At 40.1% G+C, this 27,930-nt stretch overlaps 1 protein-coding gene and 1 pseudogene across 4 annotated transcripts in view; both read left to right on the forward strand.

Annotated features, from left to right (window-relative positions):
• Positions 1–27,930, forward strand: part of MAP4K3 (mitogen-activated protein kinase kinase kinase kinase 3) — an 86,680-nt gene that overhangs the window by 9,963 nt on the left and 48,787 nt on the right. For all 4 annotated transcript variants that reach the window (XM_066625269.1, XM_066625278.1, XM_066625286.1 and 1 more), the window contains exons 2-14: positions 2,393–2,450; positions 6,349–6,439; positions 9,220–9,284; positions 12,794–12,849; positions 16,356–16,403; positions 16,895–16,937; positions 17,558–17,630; positions 18,807–18,938; positions 22,083–22,145; positions 22,228–22,309; positions 23,151–23,261; positions 25,534–25,609; positions 26,935–26,993. In XM_066625269.1, the coding sequence (XP_066481366.1) occupies positions 2,393–2,450; positions 6,349–6,439; positions 9,220–9,284; positions 12,794–12,849; positions 16,356–16,403; positions 16,895–16,937; positions 17,558–17,630; positions 18,807–18,938; positions 22,083–22,145; positions 22,228–22,309; positions 23,151–23,261; positions 25,534–25,609; positions 26,935–26,993 (957 nt within the window). The remainder of the gene's footprint in view (positions 1–2,392; positions 2,451–6,348; positions 6,440–9,219; positions 9,285–12,793; positions 12,850–16,355; positions 16,404–16,894; positions 16,938–17,557; positions 17,631–18,806; positions 18,939–22,082; positions 22,146–22,227; positions 22,310–23,150; positions 23,262–25,533; positions 25,610–26,934; positions 26,994–27,930) is intronic.
• Positions 10,044–10,160, forward strand: LOC136638019 (5S ribosomal RNA; annotated as a pseudogene).

Genomic DNA, 27,930 nt, shown 5'->3' on the forward strand with positions numbered 1-27,930 from the left:
TAATGCAAATGCCGGCGCTCAATGGTAATGCAGATGTTCATAGCTTAGTGACAATGCACTTGCAGAAAAATACTACAGTACCTCATTCTACCAGTGCAAGGATGATAAAGCAGAAAAGGCTAGCATATAAAATTCCTTTCAAACTAGAGGTAGTAAAATATGCTAAGGAGCATGGAAACAGAGCAGCGGAGAGACATATTTTATTACACTATTTGGTTCAGAATTTTTTTTTTCCTGTTTTCCTCCTCTAAAAACTAGGTGTGTCTTATGGTCAGGTGTGTCTTATAGAGCGAAAAATACGGTATTTAAAGAGAACTCAGACACATACCCCCCCAGCAGCAGCTCCATTTTTTTCCACCACCCCTGACACGTATTTCAAAAAAACTTGTGTCTTTTTGAGTCACTAAAACACTCTGGGAGACTTGGAAAGTCCTCCCATTAGGATTCATTTTTGAGTTGAGCTGTGGGGGTGGAGGCTTGTGACTTGAGTCAAGCCACACTGAAGTCGCCCATTGCTGCCAACTATGCTTTGGTATGATGACATGATTTGCAATTAGATTCAGCTTCTGCCTCAACAGGGAAAGTAACATGGGTTGCAGTGTCCTAGGAGCCAGATGAGAGCACAGTGAGGCATTAGCAAAACTGAATAAGACTCTTATTGCTTAGACCACAGAAGCAGGTCTGATCTGGACTCTAACAAGGGTTGGATTTTGTCACCTAATCTCCTCTGGCCTTTTAGGTGCTTGGGTGGCTTATGTAGGTCTGGCTGACATTCTTATAATTCTCTCCCTTATTCAGGACTTTGGGTGGCATGCAGGTGGCATATCTTTGATCCCAATTTCAGAAAGAGTTGAAACTTGAGTCCTAATAATGTCCTATGATTGTTGTATTGCATGTACAGCAGACCCTCACTTAAAGCCATTTTGTACAAAGTTGTTTCGTTATGAAGTTGTTGAGCAAAATTATCAATTCCTGGCCATGGCCACTGTAAGTGTGTTTGCATGTTCTCATCATGTCTGCATGGCTTTTCTCTGGCCTGGAAAGCTCATATTTATTTCAATGTTCAATAAGTGTTTTGGGTCTTTATTCTTGAAGTTTGATGTTTTTGTGACCAGAAATATACTGTAGGTATGTAATTCTTGTTTACCTATATCAATTAGCCTACATTAAATTGGTTATGTTGTTTCACTTAAAGTTGCAGTTTCCAAGAACCTGTCAACAACTTTAAGTGAGGGAGTGCTGTATTAAACTATCATGTGATTGTAGTTAATAAGTATCTAGTTAATATGTGCACAGTTTTTAAAAGTTGTATGAAAAAGAAAAATCACAGATGGGAAGAAAAAATGCAATTCTTGAACACTGTGGTATTTACTGTATGTTGCAGTTCTGATTTTGCTGTATATACATTTTTTAAGCTATTTTTTGGTATTGTATATGTTGAAGAGTTCCAAATAGTGCCATGGCTCTTTTAAAAAAACAAAACCTCTTATGACCCTTTCCCCTCACTCTCTACAGTCATGTATTTTTATCTGACTGAGATGGTGACTTGGTATGACAGGGCTTAGTTCTCACAGAGGTGGTAAACTTTTGTCTGGTAAATATTCATATGTAAAAGTAGAAATGTTGAAACGGTGATACAAATCTCTATATATGTCCTGGCACATTAAAAAAAATTAGATGTCAGGGAGAAAGTTGGGCTTCAAACCATATTCCTTGACATACAGGGATTTGTATTTAATATGAATTGAATAGTAGCTTATACAGAAGAGCGTTACGTAATGGAAGAGACCATCAGTGGTCTCGTGGTACAACCCAGATGGTAGTTTTACTACCTCACTGAGAACTAGCTTTAAATTTTAAAACTCTTTAATATACCAAACCTGTGGCAGAATTCATATTTATTATAATTACAGAATTGAATGTAAACACTATTTAACCCATTTCTGCCTGGCCCACAGGTGTACACATTTGATCTCCATTGCATATATGCAACGTTGGGCAGAAACAGCTTAAGGTTAATTAAAAAACTTACTTATGCAGCTATATTAACTGTGATCACTTTGGCAATTCATTAGTGACTTCACCACAAACTTGAGTTTTACAATGTACATTGTACTAGTGCTGAGTCTGAATAATTATGGTCAAGTAAGAATATTTCATACTGATAGCTCACATTTTCTCCATTGTTCTGGGTGGCTGTTTGCATGCCTTTATCACTTTATAATTGCAAACAATCCTGTGTGATCTATCTCTTTTTTTCCTCCTGTATAAACAGGCATGAAGATGATCTGGCATTTGTTTGTTATTTTATGTTCTGCTTTTCCACCCACCAGAGTTTTTAAGGTGGCTTGAAGTCACATTTCCTGATTCTTACATTTTCCCCCCCAAATAGGCACGGAATGTTAACACAAGTGAACTGGCAGCGATTAAAGTCATAAAATTAGAACCAGGTAAGCTTTTCCCCCTACTTTTAAGTATTTCTCCCTGCATTTACCAATCCTTTCTTTTCTTCTCTAAGTGTGAAGGTGGCAGAGTGAATTAGACTCAGAATAACAGACTCATACATCCTTGAACAGTTGTAAGCTCTTATTTTTGGGAATATATTCTAAAAGTATTTATTTTACATACTCAGAAGTGGAAGGAAAATGGGTGTAAAAGGAAGGGCCTCTAGTTTATAAATGTAAGTGAAAAAGATTCTTCACTCTACCAAATTTGCACATTGTCATAGTGCACTTACTTACATGTCAAGTATACTGTACTTGTTGAATATTATCGATTTGGTGATGTATCTGATTCAACAAAGAGTTTTTGTATGATTAGGAAAACTCCTAAAAATATATTGTGCTAAGTGGATTGTGGTATTTTAGGTTTGTTTGAACTGCAATTTGCATTGCTAATGTATCTGTTTCAAATGTATAGGAAGTGTACATACAAGTGTGGGAGCTAGATGAAATCCAAATGTAAACTTTTTGGTTTTAGCATTTTTCCACCATTCCTCATGTACCTCAAACTATTGTACAAAAATTGCTACGTTAAAATCACATTTTCAAAGTGCATTAAAAGTAATCAATCTTAAGAGATCTAAACCAAGAGTTTAGATACAGTAGCAAGTCCCATCAAGTGGCAATGCACAACCTGTTCCTCAGAGAATAGGTTCCATCTAGCAGCAATGTCTAAACCATTTATGAAGAACAGGTGTCAAAGACCCTGTTGTGTCTCTTTGGTAACATTGCCCAAATAGTGAATGAACAACTAGTTCATCCAGCTGTCGTGTATTGTAGTAGTACAGTACATCCAGCTGTAGTTCATTCTGCTGTAGTGGATGAACAACTGTAAATGTAGAAAGAGTTTATCCCACCACAGTGAACCCTCAATGTAACTGACTTATAGGGAGCAAGCAGTGTTCTTTAGCGCCCAACATTTATTAATTCTAAATGCTTCCTCCTCTCCATTAGATTAGTGCATTAAACCTGCACCTTAGAAAACTGTCGGTACTGTCATTATGCTCCCTAGCAGGGTGCTCGAGGGATTCCCTAGTAGAGAGAGAAGCAATATCATCACTGATGGAGCTCTCTGAGGCAGGTAATGGTTAAGAGAAGGCTCAGGGGATGCGCTTACCTACCTTCTAAAGCTGGTGCTGAAACTGCCATTTTCCATTTGCTGTCAAGCAGGGTGTTATAGGAATGGAAACATTTCCGATTCTGAGGCTGCTGTAGGAATGCAGAGTTCCTCAAGAAACTAGTTCCAGTGAGTCCCATTTCTTGAGGAACTCTTTATTCCTAGAGTGACCTCGGGTGGCTCTAGCAGCAGCCTGAGAAGGTACATAAGCTTGTTCCCCACACTTTCTGACACTCTGCTCTTTTGGCATTGCTAAGGGAACTCTGTAAGATAGGGTTTAATGGATCTCTGGGACTTCATAAATCAGGGTTATCAAACTTGTTTCATACAGAGGGCCGAAGTTAGCATTCATGTTGCCTGCTGAGGACAAGAAGTGACATAATTAAGCAGGAAGTGACATCATTGAACAGATGATGGCTGGAAATAAGCACTTGGTTCTCACCTAGAAACTCATTAGCTGCAAATGACAGAAAAGAAAATGAGTTAAGCTTGTTCATATTTTCAAGATATGAGAGAGCTCAATTATCACACTGGGAGAGCCCAGATATCATGGGAGCTGGATAAATTGCTTCTGGGGTCCACATTCAGACTGCAGCCTTATGTTTGATACCCCTGTCATAAATAATCTGTTATTTCCAAAGCCAATTGTATCAAGGTCTGTTAAACTGAGGGTTCACCATAATACATCTTCAAAACTTAAGTGAATAGAATGTTACTTGTATTTTATTCTAGAACGTGACTGTCTTACTCCTTGTTTGGGTTATGTACTTTGGAGCATGAAATTCCCATTTTGTTTCATCTGCATTGACATCCACTTATTTCCAAGCACAGTTTAAGGTGCATAACCTTTAAAGCCCTAAATGATATGGGACCAGGCTCTTTGAAAGGCAGTCTTTTCCTGCATGAATTTGCCTCCTTGCTTTAGTCAGATACCAAAATCCTGCTCCACATTTCCCCTGCCTTTGGGAGCTCAATTGATGGAATTGTATAGCACGGCCTCTTTGGTTGTATATCCAGTTCATGGAACTTTCTCTCCCAGGGATCCTGCCTGTCTGCCTCATTTATAGCATTCTGATATTTGGCAAAAACTGTTATTAAACCAGGAATGTGAAATGATTGTCTGCCCTGTTGCGTTTTATGCTTTTGTGCTGCCTTTTTGGGTGTGTTTTTTTAACCAATGCTTTAATTCTTGTTTAATCTTGTTTTTATCTATATTGTAAATGTTCATTATTGTTTGTCACTTTGGGAGTTTTGTGACCATCAGGTGGTAAGAATAATACTCCTGATTTGTTAACTTAACCATCAAAGTATAGATTATTCATTTCAAGCTTTTATTGAGAACTAAAGAAGTGAAGTGGCAGTAGGAAAGTAGGCATAACAAATATAGTAAGACTGTCAAAAATGGTGGAAAAGGCATGGCAAATTCATGGAATGCTACGCAGCATATTTGTTAGCATTGTCTCTGCCTTGTGTGTACGTGAGGCTTGCTGTAAGGTCACACTGTCATGAAATTGTGTGTGTTCTATTTAACAAGATGCTCTAAGCAGGGAAATGGCCGCAGGTAACACTTTGGCCATATTTCAAGGACCTTTGTAAGTCACAGAACACCTAGAGGCTAGTGCAACAGGGTACAGAGGAAAAAGCAAAGGGATAAACTTCCTTCTCTAGAGTAATCAGTGCCAAAGCAAACAGACAAGGAGGCTGCAAGCTTTTGGATTGAAGAGAGAAACTGGGATTTTGTTGTATGTTTCTGAACATCCAAAGGATTGCCTTCTAACAGAACCAGATCGGTACAGGTTATGATGCATATCAAATGTTGCTTCAAAAAGCAGACTTCCTGATGCCTGGGATGTAGGAGGCAATTTGGCTAGAAGTTAGTGGATATATGTGGAATTTCTGTTGCACCTAAGGGCTCCTACTATGTAATTCCCTTTAGGGAATTTAGAGGTATTTGAAAATGGTGGTGTTTCTTTTACTTAGAAGTATGTCCATTGGGTTCAGTAAGACTTAGGCTGTTGTCCTGTCTTACTCACTGAAAGCACACCTCTACCTATAGGTATTTTGTACTTATCTTTACCAAAAATTCTGTATCCTTTAAAAATTTGAATCAAGTGCAAAATAAATTGTGCTGTATAAAAGCATATATGCACATTATTGTGATTTGCACAATTCTTTAGCTGTTGTCCACAACTTGTAATACACAACAGAAGATGCATCTACATTAATTATGCTTGTTGGAAATATGATTTTCCCACAAGAGTGATACAGTATTTGCATAGCAATTTGTGGGCATAGCTCTGAGGGAGTAGCTAACCAGAACACTGATATCTTCTCCATAAGATTTAGGCAGGTTTATCTGTGCCATTTCCCCCCTCCCTCGAAGCAGATAAGGGCAGTGTATTTCTATTCTAGCAGACAATCTTGAGTAGAAAATCCTTTCACCTGGATAGTACCTATACACCCATTAGCGTAGTGTAGTTTAACAGATGATACCAAACACTAACCATTCTCGTGGGTTGTTTAACGTAATGTAAAATCTCTGAATAAGTTAGTTGAATAACTTTGGAGAAATAAACAATATAAATGCGAGGTATTCTTATGTTAAGTATTCAAAGTACTTTAATGCTATCTCAGTAAAGATTACTAATCTTTACAACATCCTTGTCTGGTAGGTCAGTATTATCCCCATCATTGAATCATTAAAATAAAAAATGTTCTTTTTTCCGCCAGGAGAAGATTTTGCTGTTGTGCAGCAGGAAATTATTATGATGAAAGACTGTAAGCATCCAAACATTGTTGCTTATTTTGGCAGCTATCTCAGGTATGTGTGTATGTGTTTATCATGTTTTTCTTTTTTGATGGTGCATTTTATTCATCTAAGAAGTCTTTGCTGCTTGCAAAAATCAAAGGCCTATTGTGATCTGTGATGGAGGAGGCAAGAGAGAATGAGATGGAATTTACCAGAACCAACTTTTAATTATCTCTGGTATCCAGCCCTCCTTAGGGAGTGAGTGGCTTCTGCTTTCTCATATCTGTAACATATCCAGCTCCTTGGTTATTCCTATCATAGATTCTGCATGGGAGCACTTAATTATTGTTCTGGAAAAATAGTATGCAGCTTCTGTTCCCCTTCCCTTCATCTCTGCTGCTTTGCCTCTCTGTACCTCTACATCATTTTCATCCACTCTGCATCAGAACTATGTATCTGACCTCCAACTTCAAGAAGTGTAGGAATGAAACACAATAAAAATAAGAGGTGGCCAACCTTTCAACTTTAGGGCTCTTGAACCTTTAACAATTGTGTAGAGAAGAGAATTTCAGCAGGTGCAGCCTGTTGTCTGTGACATGACAAGCTGCATCTGCTGAAATTCCTTCTTCTATGCAATGTTAACCCCTTTTTCCCCAGCCCACGGATGTACACATTTGGACCCTGTTGCGTATATGCAACATTGGGCAGAAATAGCTTAAAGTCTACCCTTGGTTGGCCACTCCTGGTATAAATGAAGGAGGCAGCCAGTGGAGAAGTCAGAAAAATTCTTGTGGTCTTAGAGTTCGGATAACTATTTTAATCTGTGATCAAAGAATTAATCAGTTAGTCATTCTGACAGATCAATTAATGCTGTTATCTCTCAATTAATCAAATCCTTATTATACTCTTACTCAGTACTTTCTCTCTGTACTGTATTACGATATTTCTCTCTAACTGTTCTCTTGATGATTGGGTTGCCAACTTTTCTTCTTGCTGAACTCCTTTGTATTTAATAGCCACCTGATAAATGCAAATCTAGATGTTGATTCTGGCATCAAGATATACCAACAGGAAAAGACTTTTCTGCTAAATTTCTCTGTGTTAGCAAGTATCAAAGATGAACCTAGTAAATGGTCTGTAAATATCTGATACTTCATTACTGAAATTTATTGCAATGTGTGAATTTGTCAGCAATCGATAGAAGACCACTAGGTCTTCCGCATAAGGGCAGAATATGAGTAGAGTTGTATTCAAAAAAAGGTGAACAGTACTTGGTGTGCACAGCAGGGCTTTTCCACTCCCTTCCCCATTAATGAAGGGAAAATGCATTACTAGTTGGTGTTATAACTGATAACAATTATTTATTATTTAAATAATTGTGTCCACTTTAATGGAATTGGGTGGCGTTTTAGCATAAATGGGTGTCAGTTTCGGGGCTCAGGAGCACATAACAATTTTTCCCATTTAAATGAGTGGTAGCTGTGTCTCTGACTCCTGCAAAAAGTTTATTAGGATCAAATTACCCTTATAAGCTGGTGGAAGACTATATTGTTTTGAATCTTTTCAGTATTGTAGACTCAATTTAATGTTTTGGACACATGCCCTTGAACCTCTGCAGAGAAAATGTTTACCTAGAGTTGTATCTTATTCATCTGTAGCAGTTTGATTGAAGCTTGTTGAATTAGCGCTTTTGAAAATCTTAACTCTATTAATGAGAACTGTACAGTTCATGCAATTTTATCCATTCTGCAGGATCAAGATGAAGAGGGAAGAGTTTTTATGTTGTATGTTAAGCAACCAATCCCACAGTGTGACTTAAAACTATCTGACTCTTAATATGAACTTCTGTAGCTTAACTGTGTGAGAGAGAAAATGCTTGAATCCTTTCTTATGACTGTCCCTCACTTGGAAGGAACAAAATTACCTGAAATAGCAGGACAAATTTTGAATGGCTATGTTGTCATTGAATCAGAATGGGAAAAAATGTTGACCAGTACATTCTCAATGCTGTTGCAGTTGTCATAGTGAGTAAGTAAACTTGAGATATAGTGTGCTTTACCAGTAGATTAATTGCCTTTATTGATGCATGTCCTTCCTCTTTTGTGTGTGTGTGTGTGTGTGTGTGTGTGTTGCATTTTATTATTGCAGCCTCTGCATTTTGACAGTAGGCATGTTATATTCCTCCTTACTTTAGTTTGGTATTTTGGATTTTTCTTTCCTCTGCCTATTCTGAAGGCTCTGGTGGCTTACATTACTAAAACTATAAAATCAACAGGAAAATATAGAAAGAAGTGCCATCAAAGAATGAAATATCAGCAAATCATGTCCTGCCAGGCTACAGAATTAGCAGTGCAAAAACAATAGTCTTACATAATTTCCTTCATCAAGTCTCCTGAGTAGAAAATTCCATATGAACCTATGGAGTTGTCTTGTTTTGAGGCCTTCTAGCTTGGTATTGTTGACTCTGATTGGCAGCAGCTCTCAAGAGTTTCGAACAGGTGTCTTTCTCAGCCCTACCAGGGGATACAAAGGATTGAACCTTGAATCTTCTGCATACAAAGCAAGTCCTTCATCACTGAGTACAGTCTCTCCTTAATTATGCATCCACTGTTGAACACTTGTGTATGTACTGTTGTATAGTCTTGGTGTATATTTTGAATGGTTTGGAGAATACTCTTTGGAGGAGAAAGGAAAGGTGGGCCAGGCAAAGGGCACTTCACATAATAATTTCTTCTAAACCATGAAAATGAATATATTCTGAAAAAGGCAACAAACTCTGCTCTTATCCAAATAATCATGCATGCATTCAGTGTTTTTAAATATGCAAAACTAATAATATATATTATTTCTAGGCGTGATAAACTGTGGATTTGCATGGAGTTCTGTGGAGGCGGATCATTGCAGGATATTTATCATGGTAAGCTCTTCTTTCCTTGAGATTTGATTCTTCACAAAACTGTAAATGGAAGGTTGAAAATTTTTTTCAACAATTTTGTGTTGCTCAGGTACGTTCTTTTTGAAGCCAAGAGTGTTTTATGTATTCATTCATTCAATTTTTACCCCACCTGTCTCCCCAAAGGACATCCAAGGTGGCTAACCAATTTAAATACATCACAGATAAAAACAAGCAATAAAATGCACATTAAAAGCCAGTCAGTGTCAAGCATAAAAACCAACAATCGTAAAACATTAAATTACTAAAAAACGCAAGTCAGTCTGCAGGTATCATACCCCAAGATCTTACAGGCTACCAAAGGTTTTTCGGAATAAAAATGTCTTCAAGCCTCACCTGATGGTTAATAATGAGGGAGCTGTTCTCAGCTCAAAGAGGAGAGAAGTACAGGAGTACAGGCACCACCACCAAGATGGCCCTATTTCTGGCTTCCATCCCTGAGCCCTCTCTTAATCCTAGCACAACCAAAAAGGCCCTCTCAGATGCTGGAGTACATAGTGTACTTATTGAACTCTAGAGGCAATGGAAAATAGCAAGTCAGACTTCTTGATTGTATCGCCAGTGTGACTAAAGTTATGAGTCCTCAGTTATTTTTCTGAACACTACCTTGTGCTTTGTTGTAGGAGGTTCAGTAAAAGTGTGAGATGTGTGTGTGTCAGGCACCTCTAAATTTTAGTGTCAGCTAAATATATGCATCTGGACCCCATGTTTTCTTATTAACATGATAGCAACTGTTACCCTGCACATGCCCAATCTCATCTGATCTTGGAAGCTAAGCAGGGTCAGGCCTGGTTAGTACTTGGATGGGAGACCGCCTGGGAATACCGGGTGCTGTAGGCTTGTACCATAGTCTTTCGAGACTGAAGGTTGCCAACCATCCAAGTGATGGTTAATTTTGTTTACGCACCACCATTCTTATAACAACTGGAGAACAAGTGTAGTGAGATGAAGTTGTCCCACCTTGTTTCAGCCTTTTGCTTATAATGAAATGGGAATGGAAGACTTGCAAACTGATCTTGTACACAGATAAGTCCTGTTGATCAATGATGGAATTTATCAATTAAGAATTTATTAATTAAGATAGAATTTATCAATTAAATATCAAGTGTGTTTAGAATTCTGGCATTTTGGCATTCATCCAAGATCCAAAGATTACAGATAACTTTGGATCATTACAAGATCCAAAGATTACAGGATAACTTTTTTTTTACTTTTGGGGGAATGACAGTGAGGGCGCAGTTGAATAATAGCATGACCTTTCTGAAGCTGAGCCTCTCAACTTGTGCCTGGCAAAAAGTAACTCTCTGCTTGTAAAAGTGTGGTGTCTTCCTTAAGCCCAGTCATTCCTTTGTTTCTCTATTATAAAAACTGATTGATGCCCTTGTGATGCTGCCACCTGTGTGTTAGGAAATGAGCTTATTTTACGTGCATGGTGGAACAGATGTCTGGAACCAATTCTTTCCTGTTTCTACTGATTTTGGCTGCAAACTTACTTTAAAAAAAATTAAAGCGTGAAATATTCTCTCTCAATTAATTTCCAAGCTGTTCCTCGCACCAGGCCAGCCTCAACTACTAATTCACAAGTGGTAGAATCCAGAGGATTTCAACATCCTCTTTTCTCTGTATTGCCATGAAATTGTTATGATTTATATAGCACTGCAAATGTATATAGTGCTTTACAATAGAAGACTGGTCCTTGATCTGGCATGTTCATAATCTAAAATACACACAAGGGAAACAGGACAACTGCCAGGTTAAATGGGGAGAAAATACATGTACTTAGTGCAGCAGAAGAAAGGAACTGGGGATAGTGTCAGACTTCCTGGAAAAGATGATTTTTGAGGAGGGATTTGAAAGAAGTAAGAGATGAGGCATCCCTCAATGATTTGAAAGGGTGTTTCAGCTATAAGGTGCAGCACGTAAAAAGGGGCACAACTGTTTGAGGGAGCAGGAGAACTTTGGACAGCTGATGGTGGTCTATTTGGAAGAGTGAAGATCATGAACAGGAGTATAGCAGAATGTGAGACCAGAGAAGTATGTAAGGGTAAGGCCTTTGAGCATTTTGAAGGTGAGGACTAAGAGTTTGTACTGAATTTAGGACTGGTCATGAAGCCAGTGTAGGGCGTGATCAGAATGATGAGAGAAGTGAGTGATTTTGGTATCAAAATGCTGGGTGGTGTGTGGAGGCGGAAGTGAGACAACGGAAGAGCAGAGAGAAAAAGTGTGTTGTAGTCAGGGGAGGGATTAGCAAAATATGAACTGGTGTGTTTTGGGAACAGAGAGGAAAGGACATATTTTTGTGATGTTGCAGAGGGAAGAGAAGTGATAAGATTTGGCGTTTGACTAGATATGGGAAATATGAGGGGAATCAAACCAATGCCTTGAGCCTACTTAACAGAGTGGATGATGACATGAATGAACAATTATATATGTTCATATGTATGACATAAGAAGTCAGTGAGTTTCACACTCTGGGATCCACACTATAGCAAAGACATGAATGGTTTTTTCCCCCCATGAGTGCCAAAAGAGTAAAACGGGTGGGCAGACATTTTGGTAAGAGAGCCACATGATCTCTCTGACACTGTGGGGGGGCAGGGAAAAAAGATTTCATTTACATTCAAATTTGAATAAATATACATAAATGAATACATTAGAGACAGAACTGATATGAATGAATGAAATTTACTGGGCTTATTTATAATACACATGAGAACTATACTATAATATAGACATGTAGCACCACATGAGAGTTATGAACTGTTTGCAACACGCTTTTTGCACAGTGAAAACATATGGACCAAGACAGAAACACATGGAGATGTAAGTTGTTCAGAGGCAGTTGGGGGTGGGAATAATGCCCAGGGAAAAGCAGAAAACACAGCAGAAAAGCAGAAAACACTATAAAAGACCTAACTTGGCCTGCAGCTCATGTCTAGTGGTCACGACCGGCAGTTGCAGGCCAGCACGGGCTCCAACAGTCTCCAAGGGATCAGAGGCTAATTAGAGACTGGGGGGTCCCTGCTGGCCAGATTAGGGGTCCCCAAAGGCTGCAAATGGCCCCCAGGCTGGGGTTTGCCCACCTTTGGAATAAAATGTAGCTGAAACTCAAAATGCCTCACAGCACATTCCTATGCATATTTAATTAGAAGCAAGTACCATTTAGTTCAGTTAGTCGTACTCCCAGGTAAGCATGTACAAGATTGCAGCGTTAATGTTTTATATGTCTGTGAATCCTAACCTTGCACTTTATTTGTGAAGCTTGCTTGACTTTCTGGCGATTTGAATGTGCAGCTGTTTATAATTTTTGTTTCAAGGTTGAACATGTTAAGTGCACATGTTTGAGAGTGGGAAGGGAAGAAGGGAAAGGATGTATGAGAGAATGAAATATGGGTGAGGTGTTCAGGATTAACAGTGTAAAAAAGAAAAACAGTGACTTTCTTACTCACTTTTGGGGGGGTGTTCTTTTACAGTGACTGGACCTCTTTCAGAACAACAGATTGCTTACGTTAGCAGAGAAACTCTACAGGTAGACAAATTTTGCGTTGTTGATCTTTTGGGGGGTAGAAATAATCTGAAAGAAACATAAGATTGCAGGTGTTTTGCTGGCTATTCATGGTTGTATTTATTGCATATTGGTTATCAGTAACTCAGTACTGATATTCTGTCACAGTATGTTTTAACACTTGCATTAAAGTAAAGCTTCTCATTGGAGCAGTGGCGTAGCTAGGTCATTTATCACCTGAGGCCCATAAATTTTTGTCACCCCCGTACGACACAATTAACGTTTTCACATTTTTATACCATCCTTCCTCTAAGGAGCTCAGGGTGGTGTGCATGGTTCCTCCCCTTATTTTCTCCTCACAACAACCCTGTGAGATTGGTGAGACGGAGAGCTAGTAATAGTCATGACATGAAATGAATAATAATAATAATGGCCAGAAAATAAATGCAGTAAATCTTTCCCCACAATTCTGCATCAAATGGTATATAATAGTGTATCTCATTGGGAGCCACTAGGTGGGTTGCAAGCCAATTTCAGGTGGGTCCCCATTCATTTCAGTATTTTATTTTTAATATATTAGACTTAATTCTTTTAATATATTAGACTTGATTCTACCATGGTATGTGACTGCATTTGGGGAAATGTTACAGACCTATACTTTGAACAAACTACTCTGTATATTCTTTTAACAACTGTAGTAAATGGGACTTACTCCTGGGTGAGTATGGGTAGGATTCCAGCTTGGATTGTTAAATAATACAGGATTGTTAAATACAGGTATTTATATACCGCCTTTCTTGGTCGTCAAATTTCTCCTCAGACTTTAATTCAAGGCAGTTTACACAGGCAGGCTGTTCTAAATACCCGTAGGGATTTTTACAGTTGAAGAAAGGTTCTGTCTTTCAAGAACCACACAGCATTTCAGATGGAACGTTTCTGATCTGGTCTCACTTCTGGCCTCCAGTTTCCTCCCACGCAGGCTGACAAGCAGCTCCTTCATCTCTCACTTAAAGGGCGGCCAAGACGCTTCTTCGCTCACACCAAAGAGCAGGTGGAATAACTCGGCTTGGCTTGTCAGCTGCTTCAAGGTCTCGCCATTCACGGTGTTGGTGGCCTTGAACTGGCGACCTTCCGATGTTATCTTCGGGCAAACAGAGGCTCTAACCTCTGGACCAGACATCCTGCCCTGTTTTACCCCTGTTTTTGACCTCCTGTTAAAAATTTTCCTGCTTGATGATGTCACTTCTGGTCATGACATCACTTCCAGTGGATCCTGACAGATTCTCATTCTAAAAAGTGGGTCCTGGTGCTAAGTGTGTGAGAACCACTGGTATATAACATGGTGGTATTACAGGTGACTTCCTCTTTGCCGACGATGCAGCTGTCACCGCCCACTCTGCCAAAGATCTTCAGCAGCTAATGAATTGTTTTAGCAAGGCCTGCCAAGACTTTGGACTGACGATCAGCCTGAAGAAAACACAGGTCATGGTTCAGGATGTGGACTCACCTCCCTGCATTACAATCTCTGCACATGAACTGGAGGTTGTCCATGATTTTGTGTATCTTGGCTCAACAATCTCCAACACTCTTTCTCTCGATACCGAGCTAAACAAGCGCATTGGTAAAGCAGCTACCATGTTTTTCAGACTCACAAAGAGAGTCTGGTCCAACAAGAAGCTGACAGAACACACCAAGATCCAGGTCTACATAGCTTGTGTCTTGAGTACACTTCTGTACTGCAGTGAGTCATGGACTCTTCGCTCCCAACAGGAGAGGAAACTGAACACTTTCCACATGCGCTGCCTCTGATGCATCCTTGGCATCACCTGGCAGGACAAAGTTCCAAACAGCACAATGCAATAAGCTGGAATCCCTAGCATGTATGCACTGCTGAAACAGCGATGCCTGCATTGGCTCGGTCATGTTGTGAAAATGGGCGATGGCCGGATCCCAAAGGATCTCCTCTGTGTGCAGGGGAAAGCACCCTATAGGTAGACCACAGCTGCGATACAAAGATATCTGCAAGAGGGATCTGAAGGCGTTAGGAATGGATCTCAACAGGTGGGAAACCTTGGCCTCTGAGCATCCCACTTGGAGGCAGGCTGTGCAGCATGGCCTCTCCCAGTTTGAAGAGACATTTGCCCAACAGACTGAGGCAAAGAGGGAAAGAAGGAAGGCCCATAGCCAGGGAGACACACCAGGGACAGACTACATTTGCTCCCAGTGTGGAAGGGCTTGTCACTCCCGAATTGGCCTTTTCAGTCACACTAGATGCTGTTCCAGAAGCACTTTTCAGAGTGAAATACCATAGTCTTCGGAGCGCTGTTCCAGAACCACTTTTCAGAGCCAATGAAGGATGCCAATGATGATTACAGGTGTCTGCTGCTTAAGAATAGACCATATATATGATGGTGGTCAAAGCACAACAGAGGCTCTTATTGAGGCAGTCAGGACTCCCATAACCTGCAGCAGAGTGTCTCTTTACACAACAAAGAATCCCTTAATGCAAAGGCAATCTATTTCCTGTAGCCTGTACAACCAACTAGCTTCTGGCAGAGAGTGTCTGTTTCTACAACAAAAGCACTAGATTGGGCTCAATGTTCATTTAGCAACCTAATTGCATAACAATGGGGACTGGGGAATGTATCCCTGTCATTATGTGGTAGGCATCTGTATTCCTAAAAGCCATGATTTCCACAATTTTGGTCACTAGGATGTCACTCCCCCAAGGATGTCTCATTGGTCCATTTTGAGTTAAGGCAGTGATTTAGCACCTGGACCCACTTTTTAGAATGATTTGTCTGGGACCCACTGGAAGTGATATCATGGCTGGAAGTGACATCATCAGGCAAATTAAAATAAATAATGATAAATAAATTAAAGTAAAACAAATAATTAAATAAGGGGAAGCCAGTCCTGTTCCACCAAGTGAATTTTCTCTGTAGCCTCCCTGCGATAATGCCCCCACACACAAAAAAAATCAGTGAGATTTTCAGCCCTACCCAGTGCCCAGTTCAATTTAAGTCCTTATATTTAAACCACATAAAGCCAGGTGGGTCCTGGACCGGAAGTTACTTCCAGTTTGTGTCTGTGACTTCACTGGTTGCTTTCACAAGGCATTCTGGGGCTCCCAGAGGCTATAATTGGGTCATGTGCCTGGTATGACTGGAAGCAGCCTCCTGTGGCTCCCAGTAATGCTTTGCGGCACAACAGCAATCATTGGGTCACAGCCCAGCCCAGAGGACAAGGTGGGTTGCAGTGGCACAAAGTTTGGGAACCAGCCCTTGGCTTAGGGCAGTGGTTCCTAAACTTTGGACAGAGTGAACTCTTTCTTGTGTGGCTCCTGTTCCCTTTCTGTTTGCTTAATTATCTTGTCAAGCAAGGTTAGTTCTGTAGTAATGCTGATACAAATATATTGATTAAACAGCTTCAGACATCTTATTTCACATTAATGTGGTTGGAGTTTTTTAGATAAGATATGAACACACATAAATACAATTTTCTCTGACAGCTTTGTCATTCAATTTTAGGGATTATATTATCTTCATAGTAAAGGAAAAATGCACAGAGACATAAAGGTAGGACAGCTTTCTTTTTTCTTTCTTGAGATAAATAAAATTTCTAATTCAAAATGTTAATCTTTAGAAAATGAAATAGACTACTTTGCACCCAAGGGGTCCCAGGTTAGGAAGAGATAGTATAACGTTTGTCCTCCTTCATACAATTTGTGGAAGCTGCATCCACAAGGTTTCCAGAGATTTTCTCCATCCCACTTATGTCCCCTGTGCTGCATCCCACACCAATCCTAAGGGTCCCCCAACTCCCAGAAGTGGCTTTTTGGGGGGACGACAATGACTTTGAGAGCTGCCTTAGGGAGAACAGAGTAGGAGGAAGATAAGTAATGCAAGTGCCAATTTTGCCAAGTGCCAATGTAACAGGAACCATCGTGAACATTTTGATTGACAAGTAGTATACAAATATCTTAATATTTTACATTTTAATACTTAATGAATGTGATTTTAGTAGTAATACTGACTGTCAGAATGTAACTAAACTCTGTTTTTCTAAGGGAGCAAATATTCTTCTAACTGATAATGGCCATGTGAAATTAGGTGAGTACACCCATAATAGCTTGCATAATATTTGTTCAATCAATATTATTACAGTCTACAATTTATACCAAAAATTAAGACTTTAGCATTGTATCATTGGCCATACTGGTGACCATGATCCAGAAAATTTACTCTTGTGCACATGGCTTGCTGTTACAAGCTTCCTCAGGGAAGGTGTGTATGGTGTCTTTTCAGAAGAGCTGTTGTGAGTGGAAAAAAATGGAAAGTTCTGTTGGAATATGCATTTTTTTTCACCTATATGCTTGTAACTCCTTTGGATTGTGGTTGTTATTACACTTTAAAGTAGGTATAAATGCGTCAAATTAATGAAACATGACTTATTTATCTACTGCAAAACATTATTTAAGGTAGGCATCCCATTTAAAATGGAGAGGCTGTAATATATAGAAATTTGGAAGAAACAACTTTCTATGATCTGTATAGATTTGACTAACTAATTTCTTGCACCTTTTCTGAAAATGCAATTACAATTAATGGCTTTCAAAATTTCTTCTAAGTGGTATAAGAAAAATCTTGACTATATAAAACTATAACTGTTCTGTTTATCACAATAAGTGTTTAGATTATTTATATCACTGACTGTCTTCAATCTTTTGTAGCTGATTTTGGAGTAGCTGCACAAATTACAGCTACAATTGCGAAAAGGAAATCTTTCATTGGAACTCCATATTGGTAATTGTCCTTCATTTATTCATTTAATATAATGGCACCCATTAACATCTATTAACATATAAGGGTGCAATCTTACCACATAGTTGGGCTGACGCAGGTCCCTTGTGCTGGCCCGGGAGTATTGCAAACGTGCCGTAAACCACTTTTGCTCCACTCTTCTGGAGTGGAGTCACCACAGGCTCGGGGACAGGGTGAGTTGTATGGCTGATACAGGGGTCTCGGGGTACATGGGGAGGGTGGGGAGGAGGCAGGAGGGAGGTGCTTTGGGGCGGGGTTCCTCCTGTTCCTGGGGGCAGGACCTAGTGGTTATGCTCAATCCTGACCCCGTTCCTGGGCGGCCCAGGGCAGTCCCAGGCTGCAAGGTTTTGCGCCACCTCCAGAGGTGCGGATCCGAGTAGCTCCATTGGAACTGCAGTGGCTCTCCCCAGGGTAAGGGAAAAAGTTGCTCCTTGCCCCTGGCTGAGCCTCTGACTGCCTGAAACTTGTGCTGGGTCCAACGTAGACATACTGGCCTGCCTGTTTCCAGCGCAACTAAGGATTGCACTCTTTGTGTACTTAGAAGCATTCCCATGTATTGAATAGGGAAATTTTTTGCATATCAGAGTTTCTGCAGTCCAGTGGACCTGCTGGATTGGGTTGTCTGAATCCACCTGTGGATTTTTGAATTGTCTCCTGAACCCTTACTTTTCACTCCTTTTCATTTCAAAGGGTTTGGGCAGTGGAATTCATGATGGGATGTTCTTTAGTTTGTTAATTCCTTGTACAATATACTGAGGTTTTGCCAGCTTAATGAATTTGCATAGTACTCAGAGCAAATTTAGAGTTGTCAATTGATTAGAAGAAAAACCTCCTGATCCGTTCTTCTGCTATTAAAAGCAACTTGCTGTGCAGAAACCAACAGAGAGTCTTTTCACAACATAAAGATACATCATTCACTTACGTCTGCACATCATGTTGTTGTTAAGGTACAGCTACTGGTTGGAAAGGTGGCAGCCTTAGATGAAGTCTAAGGGAAGCCTAGCATTGGAGTTCACACAGCTTCAAGGCCAATTGCAGTGTAAGTGGCTTAATTAAAATTCTGTTGAGTACCAGGGAGACCAACAATGATGGATTGTGCTGCTTCTCAAAATGTAGGAATGAGAAGTTAAGGTATCTTGCAAAACTTTTTTTTTTAAGGATGGCTCCTGAAGTTGCTGCTGTTGAAAGGAAAGGTGGATATAATCAACTTTGTGACCTTTGGGCTGTTGGAATAACTGCTATAGAACTAGCAGAACTTCAGCCACCTATGTTTGACTTGCATCCCATGAGGTTGGTAATTGTATGTAAGGCTGGAATGCTTCTTAAAAATAAAAATGTTTTAAACAATGTAATTATCTCAGGACAAGTTTGCAGGTTTTCTTAATGAGTATATATGAGACCTTGTCTACAGAATCTTACCCTTTGAACAGACAACCTGTGTAATCAGTCTTAGCAATGGACACAAGGGAGAATGGAAGAAGGAGAGACATGGAGACTGGATTTAGCCTCCATTCCAAATGGATGATTACTGTACTTTAAAGGTTACCACACTGGTCATCTGTTGCTCTTCTGTTTGAGCACTAGCAGGTTGAATCAGAATGTTACCCTCTTGTTTTGTCCTAGGTAGATGATCAGTGGTGGTAAAACTGACTAGACTGACTGTCTGTTGGGCTATATGTTTGGTAATCGCACTCGCTACTTGTGCAGTTGCCAAGCATGGTTCCCAAAGGGGATCTGAAAATGTTCATCTTTTTGGTTGCAGGAGACCATGTTCAGGAGGAAGATAATTTTGCTCAGTTAGGGATTCAATTGTTTACACCACAATAACACACACCTTCAGGCTTTAATTATTTCATTTGTGATCATACTGGATTAATTTATCTTGTTCCATTGAACCAAAGTTATCCAGGTGGTGAAATACAGATAAATAGATCCTTATGCTAAGAATGAATATTTTAAAGAACCTGAGTCAGCAGTAGAAATGGTGCATTATTACTAAACTTCAGTGTTCCAGTATGAGCTAAAGAACAGCCAGTTATTGTAAAGTGTATCTATTTTTTTTTATTTCTCTTAATTTTACATAACTGGTCTTGATAAAATATTACTGATTTTATAAACATTATTTTGATACCACCAATCGTGTTTTTCTAGTGTTTGTACTGAAGTGATTGATAAAGAAGACATGGAAATAATCCTGTTTGTTAAAATCTTAAATTTTAATACTTTTATTATCTAGTTTTATCTATCCAGATTCTTGAAATGAGATTACAGTGGCTGCAGTTTCTAAACTCAGCTTCTGAATTATCGCTGAGAACAGACAAATAGGTTTTTAGAATCCTGTTTGTTCAAGAGCATCTCCATGACTATTTTTTTTCAAAGCGCATATCCTACTTGTAAAATATTCCATGAGTAGTATAAAATATTAAAGTTTAATAATGGTAAACATAGACTCTGTATCAAAGATTATAGTGGCTGTAATTACAGCATTGCTGTCATAGATTAAATAACCTGAGAGGATAAAAAGGTCCTTGCATGGTGCTGAAAGCATATCAAAGTTGAAAAACCAGGTGAGCTTTCCCAGGAGAGAATTCCATAATCTGATGCCACTAGTTACGTATTTATTTTAAAAGATTTACATCCTGCCCTTCCCTTCAGACATTAGAGTGCCCAAAGTGGCTTACCACTGTAAGTAAGAGTACCACTTTTAAAAATTACAATAAAATGCATTAAAATACAATAAATTAAACAGTAAAACCCACAAAAAACAGCTGAGCAGATTATTAATCAAGCAAAAGAATGGGAAGGGCAACCAATGGAAAAGAAAATGGGAAAGCTAACCAGAATTAGAATGTTGGAAGGCCAACATAGATCTCAACTCCGATGGGAAGGAGTTCCACCATCACGGTTGGGAAGGCCCTTTCTCACTTGCTGTCTGCATCATTTTGAATGGCAGGGGTACCTGGAGGAAGGCTTCTGAAGAAGACCTAAGGTAGTCCAGGTAGGCTCACATTGGAATAGGTCATCCATCAGGTATCAAGTCATGTAGGACTCTAAATATAAGCACTAGTACAGTGAATTGTGTCCAGGAGCTGTTGAAGCACAAGCAAGAGGTGTGTTCCCTTTTGAGCAGGCCCAGCTAGCAGCCTAGTGGTTCTGGACAAAGTGTGGTTTCAGACACACTTCAAAAGCAGCCCTGTGCATATTGCATTGTGATGATCTAATTGGGAGACTACCTGACCATGAATCACCTTGACCAAATAAACATTATTCAGACCATCTTGTCTGAATTGAGCTTCTGTTTGTTGGGCCAGTACTGGACTTGTTTGTCAGTCTGTTACTGATACCAGATATTGATTTGGGGCACCCACTGCTCCTGAATCTGATGTAAAGGGTTTCATCATCATATTGGTGACTCATTCTAAATCCCTGCATGACCTCAATGACAGCCCAACCCTTTTCTATCAACTCCTTGTTGTGCTCCTTTCTGAGCATGCTGCATTCTGCCAGGACCTTTTAGCAACTGAAGTCGTTCTCCTGCTTATGCAGCACCCAGCTGGCAGCTGTCTCTTAAGGTGTCTCATGTAACTCTGCTCCAGTGTCTGCTGAGAGTAGATTAGGGCGCAATCCTAACCCACTTTCCAGCACTGACATAAGGGCAATGCAGCTCCAAAGTAAGGGAACAAACATACCCTTACTTTGAGGAGGCCTCAGTGAGTGCCACCCATCTGTAGGATGCAGCACACTTCACATTGGCACCACTATGCCTGTGTTGGAAAGTTGGTTAGGATTTGGGCCTTAGTGTGCTAGAAACCTGGGGTAGAGCCACCACCAGGAAAAAATGGTTTTTTTGCGAGCTCTGATGTTTGCTGGAATTCAGAAAAATATCTGTCTAAATCAATATTTCTCAACAACTGGTACTTGTACCACAAATGGTACTTGAGGTATTGTTTGGTGGTACATGGGGATCTTCAGACCCCTGCTGCCTGGCAGTGAGACCAGCAATGCAATGCAACAAGCAGCAGTAGGAGGCTCAGCTCAGTGGGCAGAGCTTCAGCATGCGCTTTTTGCAAGTTCAAAAAAAGTCCTCCCACCCGACCTGAGTCTCTTACCAGTGTTTGTCACATGTAGCCTTCCAATCCTGAAGTAACTGCTAATGACACAGTTGCCAAATACTTACACTGTGGTGGACAATATAAGTCCTATTGGACTTAATTCCAATAGGTGGACTATGTGAACTGGTACAGCGGAGAACAAACGTTGAGAAACGCTGGTCTAAATGTTTGTGACCTGCTCTGTCTCCTCAGGTTGCTATGATCAAATGGCCGTGTTTGACTTTTCCTACTTAAGTTCTCATATATTGTTGATCTTCTGGATGTAATACTGTTCTGTGAGATAGTGCTTCAACTGCAAATCACAATTGTTGTTAATTTTCAGAGCACTGTTTTTAATGACAAAAAGCAACTTTCAAGCTCCCAAGCTAAAAGACAAAATGAAATGGTAAGTATCTTGACTATTCAGTTGCATTGTATTGGTTGTGTTCACTGAATAACTTTTTAAAGCTTGCTCTTTTATTTTAAAGGTCAAATAGTTTTCATCATTTTGTGAAAATGGCACTTACCAAGAATCCTAAAAAAAGACCTACTGCTGAAAAACTGTTACAGGTATAATTTCTTACTGTTTTCCAAACTGTTTTAAAAGTTCATTTTAAGTTGATGGCTCTTGTTGAGGAAATCTTCCCTGAGGAGATGTGAACAGGTGTTGAGTAGCTACAGCTCCTACTGCACCCCTGTGCTTAGGGCTGCCTGCTGTGTTTTGCATATCCAGCAGTTGTGTATTAATACTAGGCACCCTTTATTTTCCATGAGCTTTTTGCTTTTGGCCCCCCCCTCCCAGCACATGTAGCATTCTGTGCCTTTTGTTTTCATTTAGTCTGCCTGTTGCCCTTGCCTTGGAGGCATGGGGTGGGCAGGAGAGCGAGCACTGCAAACTGAACTTTGTATCTTTGTTAGCCTTGGGAAGGCTCAGAGCGCAATCCTAACTGACTTTGCATCACTGGCATAGCTGTGTCAGTGGGGCATGTGCTGCATCCTGCAGTTGGGGGGCAGTCATGGAGGCCTCCTCGAGGTAAGGCAATGTTTGTTCCCTTACCTCAGAGTTGCATTACCCTTACATCAGTGCTGGAAAGTGAGTTAGGATTGTGCCCTTAGGGCCCAATCCTATCCAATTTTCCAGGGCTGGTGCTGCTGTGCCTATGGGGTATGTGCTGCCACCTGTTTGGGGGATGCAGTCGCAGAGGTCTCCTCCAAGGTATGGGAACATTTGTTCCCTTACCTAGGGGCAGCATTGCGGTTGCACCGGTGCTGAAAAGTTGGATAGGATTGGGCTCTTAGTCTCTTAATTTGCTTGAGAGAACTCTGAGAATGTGCTGAGTAGCCTGCATTTACATTAACATTTTCAAATTCTGATGCAATTTCCATTATTTTCCTCTCCTCCTGTGTTTAGCATCCTTTTGTTACGCAGCCTCTAAGTCGAACTCTGGCTATTGAACTGTTGGACAAAATGAATAATCCTGATCACTCCACTTACCATGATTTTGATGATGATGATCCTGAGGTAAGAATACTGTTGGGTCATACATCAGATCTTTAACTGCAAAGCACTCTATGCTATATCTAAGGTATCTTTCTATGCAAGGTAATTCAGCTCTTTGATGTGTAGAAATTGCAGTCTATGAAAATATTATAGTATTTATAGTTTAGCTCTTCTGAAAGTTTTGAAAACACAGCTTGTAACAACCATGTCGGTAGACTAGTATTACATTTTTAATATTAAATTTGTTTGCCAACAATAAGGTTCAAAACAGCAAAAACCATTCAATTCTTACAGTATTGTATGATAACAATTTTTATATTAAAAAAACAAACCTACCTGATGGAAATCTAAACAGTGTGGAAGCATTTTATATATAAATTTAGGACACAGTCCTACAGTTTTGAGACATATTTAGTTCACTGAGATGTAGGTCCACATTAGCTGCCCATAAGATCATGGCCTAAATGTTTCAAAATATGTTTAGAAATCAAGTTATTACTTATGCCATTGATCAGGGCACTAGTGGTGCTTTCATCTGGGGTCTCTAAGCTGTAAGGCTGTTGTCAGACTCCTTATTTGAAGTATGTTCAGCTGATCTTTTTTGATTGACGGATTGGTATGCCACTTTACATTAGTGGTAAATCTTCAGGAGCTTATTAGGAAGTGAAGCTGAGTTGCTTTCTTAGCTATGTTAGGCTGCTTTACCCTTCAGGATGCATCCTGAAGCTTACTTGGATTTAGTCTCCGTAAAGCAAGCTCAGATAAATATATTGGATTACTGCAGGGGCTACTGAGCTAACCTCTTCCAACTGCCTCTCTTTTCAAGCCGTGGAACTTACATTTTGATGAAGTGTAGCTTCTAGAATGTCTGCTCATATTTTTTCATAACTTTACACTGTATCCTTATCAGGCAACTAGATACAGAAGCAAGTGGCAAATGCAGAAGTTCTCCATCCTCCTGTATCTGTTAATTTGATTCACTTAATATCTCTCTTGCCTAGGGGTGCCCAAACCCCAGCCCGGGGGCCACTTGCAGCCCTTGGGGACTCCCAATCCGGTCCACGGGGAGCCCCCAGTCTCCAATTAGCCTCTGGCCCTCTAGAGACTTGCTGGAGCCCGTGCTGGCCTGACGCAACTACTCTCAGTGTGAGGGCGACTGTTTGACCTCTTGCATGAGCTGTGGGATGAGGGTGCCCTCCACTGCTTGCTGTTTTACATCTGTGATGCAGCAGTGATAGTGAAGGAAAGACCAGCCTTGCTTTGTGCAAGGTCTTTTATAGGCCGTGAGCTATTGCAAGACCATTCATTCATTCAAGTTCCATCTCTAATATATTCATTTATGTAAATTATTCAAATTTGAAATGTAAATTCATTCTTTTTTTTTTTTCTGGCCCCTGGTACAGTGTCAGAGAGACACTATGGCCCTCCTTGTCAAAAAGTTTGGACACCCCTGTTCTAAATAAAGACCCCAAACACTTATAATATTAAACACTGAAATCAATGTGAGCTTTCTGGGCTGGAGAAAATACAGACATGAGGAGAATGTGCAAACTCCACACAAATACTGGCCCTGGTCGGGAATAGGATTTTTACTTGTCAACTCTATTGGGGGTCAGCTTTTTAGATCAAAGTAAAGCTGTAAGACACAATACATGTAAGACCACTTAACAACCATTCGCTTAACAACAGATCACATATATGACGGAGATCAAAGCACAATAAAGATGCTCTTAATGAGGCAGTTGTGTCTCCCATAGCCTGCAGCAGAGCATCTGTTTACACAACAGGGAGGCTCTTAATGCAAAGAAGAGGCAATCTAAATCCAGTAGCCTGTGCAGCCAGCTAGTGTCTGGCATGGAGTGTCTGTTTACACAATAAAGGTTGTAATTGAACTGAATGTTCACTTAATGACCTGATCACATAACAATGGGGATAAGAGACCATGTCCCTGTCATTAAGTGGTGCACACCTGTATACAGAGGCATAGAGAGCAGATACCAACCCCATCACCCAAATGCCTAACAAAACAAAAACGTTTGAGCTGTTGCCAAAAAACCATAAGGGAGGGAGCAGTTCTTAATTCCCCCAGCAGGGAGTTACGTAATTGTAGCACCACTACAGAGAAGTACTAACATATTGTTCCGCTTAATGTTCCGTTTGGTTAAGATTCTTTGGGCAAGGTCCTGGCACCCAGGATACGGTGCAAAGAAATTTAGGAAATTGTAAGGAGGGCTACAATGGCAGCTATATTCACTTTCTAAACTATGCATTTGGTATAACGTTTTTTCCCTAGCCTCTTCTTGTGCCTCATAGAATTCATTCAACAAGCAGAAATGTGAGGGAAGAAAAAACACGCTCTGAAATAAACTGTAAGTACGTACACACATTTCAAAATTGTGGCTATATCTTCCATGTCCACGTATGGTGGTAGTTCATATTGGGACATTGTCGCCCATCCTAGATTACCTGTTCTGTCCTAGTTGCTAAAAAGTGATGTAGCTTCATATCCGGCAATTGGAAGATCTAAGGCCACCTTTTACAATGAAATACTAAGTTTATTGAGAAGTAAATCCTAATGAGTTCAGTAGGACTTTCTCTCTAGTAAGAGTGCTAAAGATGCAGCCTTTGTTGAAGGCAAAGCTTTTAACAAATACTGAATTTATATCTGCAATTACAAGGTTTTAGTGAAATTGAATGAAACCTAGAATCTCGTAGGCTGGGGTATGCGTTACGCAGTCATGACCCTTTAATATCTCCATGTGGCATATCTCTGTGTGGCTTCTTAGAAAAAAGAAGTGGGTAGCTAGATTGATTCATAAGGAAGCATTCAAAGTAACAGTAGGATAAAACCTTTATTAGAGCCACCTAAAGTCATAAAATAGTGAGGTGAACTCGAAAGCTTGCTCACTGTTTGTGGTATTCGAGTTGATCCTAATAAAGATATTATGCTATTGTTGCTTGGATGTTATATAAGCCTAAACCTACATAGCATGTGGGGAAAAAAATGGCTCGCGTTCTTCCTCTCTGACTTGTAAGAAAGCAGGCACACAGTAGTGCACAAGCTCCATTCTGTGTGCCTGGATGGAGGTTGATTAGGCTGATCCTTTTCTTCTATCCCTTTCAACCTTTCTCTTTTCCCCTTTCTTTCTACGCAGGGAAAGAGAGGGTGGAGAAACACCAGTCTTAGTGTGACTAGGCAAATGGAGTGAGACTGGTTAGATTTCTCTCTCTGTCCCTCTCTCTGTGGCAGAGGGAGGGAAGTGGAAAGAAAAGCAGGAAATAACTCTGCACTGTTTGCCCAGCCAGGCAATAATTACTTTATGTTGATGCAGTTAAGATACTGTGTACAATTTCAGTGTCAGACTTTTCTTCTTTGAGGAATAGTTGAGTGCATTAGTAAGGTATTGAGAGCCTGCAAGACTACATAAGAATGAGGGAGGGGGGAGTCATTACAGAATTTGAGGTCATTACAGAATTTGGATATATTCCTCCTGTAGAACTAATAAACCATTCATACTTTTTACATTAAATTGGAGTCATCAAATACATTACCATTAATTTTTAAAAGTATGACCTTTGATGTAGTCTTTCACCAAAATATCTAATTAATAAAGTGATTTTAGCAACTAAAGAAAGATGTAACATGTTATACTTCAGCCTTGCCATCTTTGATTTTATTTATTCTCTCCAATAGTTGGCCAAGTAAAATTTGATCCACCCTTAAGAAAGGAGACAGAACCTCATCATGAGTTTGTGAGTAGCAAATATGTGATTTGTAGAATAACAGTTGAGGAAGCTTGTGAACATTCCTTTTATTCCATATAATGTATATATGGAATAAGCAATAAGACCTGTAAATTTCTCACTTTACTGTCTGTAGCATTCTTCTATTTGGTGGCTTTCCTCATTAAACTGCAATCTTCATCACCAACTAAAGCCAGCTTCCCTCTCCACACCCCCCCCCCCATGCTTTTCTCTTTTGCTCTGGAATTTGGTTGTATTGAGCCAAGATGTCCAGAGTGTCTTGGACAAGCATAGTCACAGCGACCCCCATTTCCCTATACTGGAGCAGGAGAGGTAAGCATGGAGCTCAGCTGCACATCATGGAAACATGTAATTTCTTGTATGGGGATCTTTTAAAGGTTAATCTGTGGTATTAGATCTGTTCAGACTTTGCTGATTTTTCAACAGTTTTCAACAGGCTCAAGCCTCCTTCCCCATTTTGGGTTGTAATCCTATAACACTTTCCTGGGATTAAGCCCCATTGAACATTGGCCCATTGCTTCTGAATAGGCATGCAAAGGCTAGTATAAATGGCAGTGCCCATGGAACTGTCCCCCTTCTCCCTCCATCAGGAAGTGGATTGAAGTGCTGACAAGGTGGCTGTGTTGGCTGTTCTAAAGGGGGCTTTCCCCTCCCTCACTTCTTTCCCCAAACCCAGCCAGATTCACAAAGCCAAAAAACAAGAAAAGCAGCTTTCACTGCCTTCTCTCCTACTCACCTGAAGCAAGGGGTGGAGATTCCGGCCCTTTAAAGCTGAAAGCAAGAGAAGGACAGTGAAGGAGGACCCCACCAAGAGGCAGTTGTAGGGTTTTGTCTCACCACCTCTGAGGTCTCAAAATGTATGGATATTGAAAACCACGAGTTTTCCTATTGTACACTCAAAACCCACATGGATGATTCAGAACTT

Source organism: Tiliqua scincoides, chromosome 1 (genome assembly GCF_035046505.1).
Source record: "Tiliqua scincoides isolate rTilSci1 chromosome 1, rTilSci1.hap2, whole genome shotgun sequence".
Lineage (NCBI taxonomy): Eukaryota > Metazoa > Chordata > Lepidosauria > Squamata > Scincidae > Tiliqua > Tiliqua scincoides.